The sequence below is a fragment of the Elgaria multicarinata genome, chromosome 3, assembly GCF_023053635.1.
Source record: "Elgaria multicarinata webbii isolate HBS135686 ecotype San Diego chromosome 3, rElgMul1.1.pri, whole genome shotgun sequence".
NCBI lineage: Eukaryota > Metazoa > Chordata > Lepidosauria > Squamata > Anguidae > Elgaria > Elgaria multicarinata.
The window spans coordinates 151,359,275-151,366,787 of NC_086173.1; the positions used below are offsets into that span (position 1 = coordinate 151,359,275).

Here is a 7,513-nt window from a genome sequence, read left to right on the forward strand (position 1 = left end):
TTAAAATAACAAAACGCAGAGAGAAAAAGCGACGCCCATTCATTAAGCGAACTCAGAGGAAGCTATCACTCAAAAGGAGCAGCCAAGGAAAACTTTGATCCAAAGAGTTACTGAACTCGTGCGGCGTGCGGCGAAATTCACTTCCCTGGCTAGGCGTGAATTCGGACAGCCGCATTTGCGAAACTCTCCTGGATTCGCCGGCCGTTTCGAAGTCCGCAGAGGAGCCACCCAAAGCATCCCAGAAGAAAGCCGTGCCTCCCTGGTCCAAAACGCCCCAGCTAGCCATGAGCTCCGAGCATTTGGTGTACGACGTGGAGAAAAGCAACAGCGTGGTCGTGCTGCGCGAATCGCCGCGCAAAGAGGGGCCCTGGAAGTGTCTCGGGATCTTTTCCTTCGTGCTCCTGATCGGGGCCACCCTTGTTTTCGCCCTCTTGCAATTCGGAGCTTTGAGACAGTCGGAAAACCAGGTAAGCGACACGGGATGGGTGGGGAGTAAGGCTTTTTTTTTAAGGGGGGTAGGAGGGATTGGTGGGACTTTGAGGCAAGATGAGGATGGGTGATAATTCGCAAGCACGTTTTTCTCAGGCGGGCTGGGGGGGGAGGGGAATGCTACACTGAGCATCGGATGATGGAAAGGGAGGGATGCACATATTTAAAATAAATAATCAAATTCGTAGCTCCAACTGGCTAATCTAGGGTGACCATATGAAAAGGAGGGCAGGGCTCCTGCAGCTTTAACAGTTGTGATGAAGAGGGAATTTCACCAGGTGCTGTGTGCATACAATTGACACCTGCTGAAATTCCCTTTTCTACACAACTGTTAAAGATACAGCAGCCCTGTCCTCCTATTCATAAGGTCACCCTACTAAATCATCTTCATCATCATTGAAAGAAATCAACTTAAAATGATAATAATACGTTATTTTAATTTGAACCCCTCCTGGCATGCTAGAAGTTGTAGGGCTTATTTCTGTCCAAATAGGCATTGGATTGCACCCTTTTAGAAGAAAAAAGGTGCATAAAAATTCTAAATCCAGCAAGTTGGCTGCCAGGTCTTTGTCCTATGGCCCACCTTGATTTTGCCGTCTTTGGCAAACAGGGAAAAGGGAACGTTGATCAAGCCCAATGTGGGACCCTCCTCTCACACGTGGCCTGTAGATTCTAGCGCAGCACCAGATGGCCAAGAGACTTCCAAGGGAGCCCAGCTTCAGAAGAGTCCATTCAATGGACTCCTTGCAGGGAAGCTTTTCCAGTTCTCGATTTTTTTCAACTTTGGCTTCAGCTGAGCTGGTGGTCGAAGTTTGGAAGAGGGCAGGGACAAGCAGAACATATCTCCATTTCTCTTTATGAGTACACATTTTAAGTCTCTGGATTAGCTACTTAACTTTGCACATGCCCTTTCAAATTTTAATTCCTTGCTCTCAAGGCAAGTATAGTTTTGCCTGAGGAAGGAAAAGAGCTTGACGATTTTTTTATAGCCCCTGAGTGAATTATTGGGTTTTAATGCCAATAATCTAGAGGATATTTAGTAATATTCAGGGTATTTAATAAAGTGCACTCAGCCCAGCTTCTGTTTTTCTGTGTGTTTCAATCTTACTCCCTAAACGTACTTCTTCCCTATGGGACATTTGTAACTTCAGCTCAGCGCAATCACTATATGTTCAATACCAATAATAATAATAATAATAATATTGCCACAACATGCATATTAATCTCATTTCCCCCATTCTTTTTTTAGGACTCCAAGGAAAACGGAAACTCATTTTCCGGTAAGTTTTTCCCAACAGTGATATTTTTTAAGTGAAACCCTCCTAACCTACAACGGTTCACCCCCTTGCTGAAATCTCGGGAGCCTTAGATCATGGGCTCCTTCTCCCAATCCAGCAGGGAAAATGGGCCGAATCCGGACAAATGCACAATGCATATAAGTCCCACTAAGTCCATTGGGAGAAATGTCAATGCCTGCTTAATTGTCGCATTGAAATTGGGGAGATTTGAAAATGAATAGGTCTTAACTTGGCAGGAGTTACGACTAAAGGTGCAATCCTATGTGCATGTACCAGAAAGTGATCCCCATTGATTTTCTGTTTTGGACCAGTGGTGGTCTCCTTTATGCATCCTGAAGGCAGCCCCTTGATAAATGGATTCAAGCCACAGCTTTGGATGGTCTGGTGGAGGGAGGGGGGTTACGTCTGGCCTCACTGGCTTCCTGCACATGCTAAATTATATTCCCCTGTTGGGCTATATTCTATCTCCCCACCCCGTCCCCAAGAAAGAGGCTAAGAAGGATATGTTATCTGACAAACTGTCTTCTTTTTATCTTTGCAGAGCGGTTGCCACATACCATGAAAATGCAAGCTCTGGTGTCCAGGAAACCGGCTGCCCATGCCATTGGTGAGTGGCAATTTCTAAGTAGCTTGAAAGGGTCTGAGGAAGTGACTTCCAGACTTAAGCAGCCTTTAGCTTCTGACCAGACCAAAATAACAAAATTAAGGGACACCCTGTAGTGATTGAAATAAAGATCATCAATTAAATTCTATGGGGAGATTTTAAGGTGAGGGGCCATTCCTTCAATGCAAAATTGCAATTCATGACAAGAGGGTGGTATTTGAAGCTGTGAGCCTCAAATCCTGAGATGAAGAAAGGAAGAGATTCATAGTGAACATACAGAAGGTTTTGAAAACACATGTTTTGGCCTTTAGCTATTATTACCACCAACCACATCCAGCAGACAAAGTGCTTTCAAATATTATCTCAGTTAGATTACAATAGAAAATGATTGGTGCAAATTTACCCAATGAGCTTCAATGTCTCCCACAGCCTAAGCTATCACGCTGTCGACTCCATTACGCTGGCAAGACTAGGCCTAGGCCTCAGTATCTAGGACTGAAATCTTTCAGTTACGGAAGCTGTTTAAGGCCCTGTTGAAGCTCCACAGCTTGGCCCCCCTCCCATGTGGCTAGTGCCAGAGTTTGGTGAGGTCAAGTTTGCTCACAAACAAGTGCAAATTTCCCAAAGGTTCTTCAAAGCAGGAACTGACCCAGTTCTCTCCACCCTGCCAAAAGTCCAGGGCCAACCGGTTTCCCTTGAGGCAATAATCCTGGACTCTGTAGACCAGGGATGTTGGACCTTTTTCAGCATGAGGGCCAAATTCCATTTGGGAGAAGCCCCTCAGGGGCCACCTTCCAGTGGTTGGTGAGAGCGAAGGCAAAAGGGGCAGGGTGCAAATACCAGCATAATTTAGCTTATAGTTTGTGCTGCCGGTAACTAAGCCTTAGGAGAGGCATTGGGGGAAGGGACTGGGGTTTCAGGGGAACCGCAGAGGGACAGATCGGGACCTCTGGTTGGCCCACGGGCCTTAGGTTCTGCACACACACACACACTGTGTAGACCAAACCCGTAGCAGAGGAGCACAGGGAATGGCTCTTTGTACGCGTTGACAGGCTACGGTCCTTGATTCTGACTGGCTTTCTTCCTCTCCTATCGTTACAGCTAACTTAACGCGCCACAACCAATTGATCTGGACTACAAGGGTGGCGCCTTCCATGTTGGAGAACGGCATGCAGCTAAATGAGCTTGACAACTCCCTCGTCGTGCCTTCCACCGGGCTCTATTTTATCTACTCTCAGCTCTTGTTCCACGGAAAAGGCTGCACAAAACACCTGCTGCTCACCCACACGGTTTCGTGGTTGTCGGCAGAGTACAACAAAAAAGTGACCTTGCTGAAATCCATCAAGTCTGCCTGCGAGGGTGGACGTGACCCCTCAGGAAAGCTGTGGTTTGAATCTATTTATCAGGGAGCTGTTTTCAAGCTGCACAGGGGAGACCGCCTGTGGTCCGAAACAGATTTGCCTGAGCACCTGGACTTAACGCGAGGCAGGCAGATCTACTTTGGGGTTATTGCCATGTAAGCAAAGATTCTCACCGAATGCCCTCTTGACTCATAATTACAAGTCGCTTATTCCTCCTACCTTGGGCCCAGTAATCCAAAAAATACAAATTATCAAAAATACAAACGGAGAGCCAGGGTTCTGCATGGATGTCCACTCTCAAGACTGGAAAGACCCCATTGAAAGGAAGGGTCAGCGCTCTGAACTGGCACACGGTGTAGGAGGTTATGGGCGGGTAGGGTCCTAGTATTATCTGTCTTTTTTAAAATTATGGCTTATTCTTAATCTTATTTATTTATTTATATTTATTTATTTATCCAATAGGAGCATTGTTGGAACAGTTATGACTGCCTGTTTTTCTGGTCCGCTTAGGACCACACGGATGCAAAAATAAAATGCATTGCGCATTCAGTGAATGTGCGTCTGCCAATGAATGTAATAGGTTAATTTAGCTGTGGCTCCCCATTGGGTGGCCCCAAGGAGATGAATATGTTTTGATCTCTGTGTAATGTGTGAAGCTTCCTTCAAAGAGAATTTATGCTCCAGGTACTTCCCCTAGATCACTGTATTTCTATATATGTATATACTATGTATATCTGCTCAGACTTGACTATGTCAATTTGATTACATGAACTGCTCCTTAAAGATGGGAGCCCTGGGGTGTTTTCTTCTAATTTATTAAGGCGCAAGCTGATGCACGTTTAGACAGAAAAATGTCCTACAACTCCCAGAATTCCCCAGCCAGCATGGTTTCCCCAGTCAGTCATGCTGGCTGGGTAATGCTGGGAGTTGTAGGACTTTTTTTCTGGGAATCTTAGGATTTTTTTTCTGTCTAAACATGCATAGGGTTGCACCCTAAGAGAGGGAAAAATGTTCTCGCTGTTGGGTGATGTTTGTATCATTCATGCAATCTGACATCAGAAGTATTTGAAATGTTCTCATTTAGAGCGTTCCATTGGCACATACAGTATATTTTATGTTGAAATGCTGCGAGGTGTTTGCCATGGAACAAACTAATTCAAGGGTGGGGGGAAACCTGGCGAATTAATTTTTTATAACAAAATATTTATTATTTTTATTTATTTATGTGACTATTTATAGTGCTGATTCTGTTAGGCACATAGTGGAAAAATATATAATAATTGTTATTGTTCTTTGGTCCTGTACTTGAATGAGAGCAAGCAATAAAATTATGCAATAAGTGATTTTTTTAAAAAAAAAAAAATCTGGACTGCTTCCTTGAAATTCTTCCATTTTATTTGTTTTATCCATGAGCCATAAAAACAACAAAATACAAGTATTATGAACATGGTTACAAGTATTATGAACATGGTTATTTAACATTAAAATAACTCGAAGAAACACTAGAAATAAAATATTATAGAACACCAGAAATGAAAACATCAGTCATCCTGCCTGAAGCCCTGGACAGCTGCTGCCAGCCAGTGTTGACAATACTGGGCCAGATACACCAAAGACGCTTCCTTTTGTTCCTATATCCAGTTTACCGTCTATTGCAGGGGTAAGCAATCCTGTGGACACAAAACCGCTCAGATATTTTTAAAATACGGTCAGCGGTATCTAAATTTATTAATTAGACGGGGAAGTGGCTGCCCGTCTCCACACCTCTCTCTAACTATGAAGCTTTGCAGTTAGAGACAAAGTTTTTTTTTAAAAAAAAAAAAAACCCGAAACCAAAAGACTGCCGCTGTCACGACAACCCCTTGGCTTATTTTGGAGTTTTCCCATTTCCCTCTTCTATTCTCTCCCTCCCTCCCACCCCCTCCCCAATCTATAAAAACTCAAAATGGGGAAGACTCCTTTAGAGGAATTTTTAAGTGTGTGTTTGTGTGTGTAGGCATACACACACGCAGGGTGGGGCAGGGAGAAGAGAAACTGAGATTTGTCACTGTTGTTTCCTGGAAGTAATAAATCTTTGGCTGGGGGGAAAGGCAAATAAAGTAGGGTGACCATATGAAAAGGAGGACAGGGCTCCTGTATCTTTAACAGTAATGTAGAACAGCGAATTACAGCGGGTGTCAATTGAAGTGGCTGAAATTCCCTCTTCATCACAACAGTTAAAGCTACACTAGCTATAGTAGAGTGGCCAGATACAAAAGAGGGCAGGGCACCTGCAGCTTTAACTGCATTGATGAAGAGAGAATTCCATCCTCTTGAATTGACACCTGCTGAAATTCCCTTTTCTACATTACAGTTAAAGATACAGGAGCCTTGTCCTTTTCATATGGTCACCCTAAATAAAGAAGCATTTGAGAGGCTAATTCTTAGAAAATAAAACCCCTAAAGAGCAGCTTGGGTGCACCAGGACAGTGGGGATGGGGTGGCGGTCCGTTTCTACGCCTCTCTATAACTGAAAATTCGCAATTAAAGATATAGTTTTTTAAAAAATATTCCTCAAGGTCCCCCCTTCTCCCCTGTAAACCTTGTGTTAGCTCCTTCGCATGGGGACAATGCGAAGGAGTGCAAACGTGGGGGTTTCAGGGCTCAAGGCTGCCATAAAGATTCCCCCTGGGTGACTTTGGGCCAGTCACTAAATCTCAGTCACTAATTGACTTCACAGGTTTGTTATTGTGAGGGAAAAAAATGAGAGGAGGAGGATGCCACCACAGGTGCCTTGGAGGAAAAAAGGTGGGATATAAATGCAATGAAATAAATAAATAAATATGTGAAGCCAGGCAAATAAAACAGCAGATGCAAATTTACTCAGAAGTAAGTTTCACTGTATTTAGTGGGACACACTTACCTGGACGTAGAGGCCATTGAATTAAATGGGGCTTACTTCTGAGTAGATATGCACAGGATTGCATGATGAATTTGATCTTTGTGAATTCTGAATTGAACCAACCTAATCCTCTGCTCCCAGACGAAAGTGCAGATTGGAATTTAGTTACCTAATAGCTTTTGCACTTCCTGAATATTCCAGTGACAATCTAGCCTCAAAAGAAGAAGAAAAGTCAAATTACATACAAAAATGAACATTTTAAGAGAAAATACATTGACAATGTGTATTTAAAACTGTCTTTTTGTTCTGAATTTTGATTTACATGACAGATTACTGCAGAAATGGGATAAAATGGAATTAGAGGTGAACTCATAAGAAAGTGAGACACACTGGAAATAACCTGATACATCCATCCCTAATTAAAAGGATCTTTCTTGAATTCAATTTAAAATATGGGCTTACAGGATGGACTTTGCCTGGGGTCTATAAGGTCACACCAACAGTGTCATTGCCAGCCCTTCCATTAGGCAAAGTGAAGTAGCTACCACAGGAAGCTGATTTTGATGCTCAGAAAAGCGTAGGAAACAGTTTAATAGTTGTAGAATTTTCTGCCTCAGGAGCCAAAATAACATGACTGGCCTTGGGTACACTCTAGTATAGCTAAAGTGACCAGATACAAAACAGGGCAGGGCTCCTGCAGCTTTAACTGTAGTGATGAAGAGGGAATTTCACAGGGTACTGCATGCATATAAATGACGCTTGCTGAAATTCCTTTTTTCTGTACAACTGCTAAAGATACAGGAGCCCTGTCCTCCTTTTCATATGGTCACCCTAGAATGGAGTCCACGAGGAGAAGAGCCTTAAATGTGGTGGCCCCTTC

At 43.5% G+C, this 7,513-nt stretch overlaps 1 protein-coding gene across 1 annotated transcript; it reads left to right on the forward strand.

Annotated features, from left to right (window-relative positions):
- Positions 1 to 284: 284 nt before the first annotated feature.
- Positions 285 to 4,209, forward strand: TNF (tumor necrosis factor). Its single transcript, XM_063123516.1, has 4 exons — positions 285 to 467; positions 1,739 to 1,769; positions 2,329 to 2,394; positions 3,493 to 4,209. Exons 1-4 carry the CDS (start codon positions 285 to 287, stop codon positions 3,909 to 3,911), a joined length of 699 nt encoding a protein of 232 aa, XP_062979586.1. The 3' UTR covers positions 3,912 to 4,209.
- The last annotated feature ends 3,304 nt before the right edge of the window (positions 4,210 to 7,513 follow it).

Bases quoted from the DNA above. Each gene is read 5' to 3' on its own strand.
- TNF (XM_063123516.1), top strand. From the start codon at position 285: ATGAGCTCCGAGCATTTGGTGTACGACGTGGAGAAAAGCAACAGCGTG. The intron at 468-1,738 runs GTAAGCGACACG...TTCTTTTTTTAG, and splicing joins TGAGACAGTCGGAAAACCAG to GACTCCAAGGAAAACGGAAA. The intron at 1,770-2,328 runs GTAAGTTTTTCC...TTATCTTTGCAG, and splicing joins AAACGGAAACTCATTTTCCG to AGCGGTTGCCACATACCATG.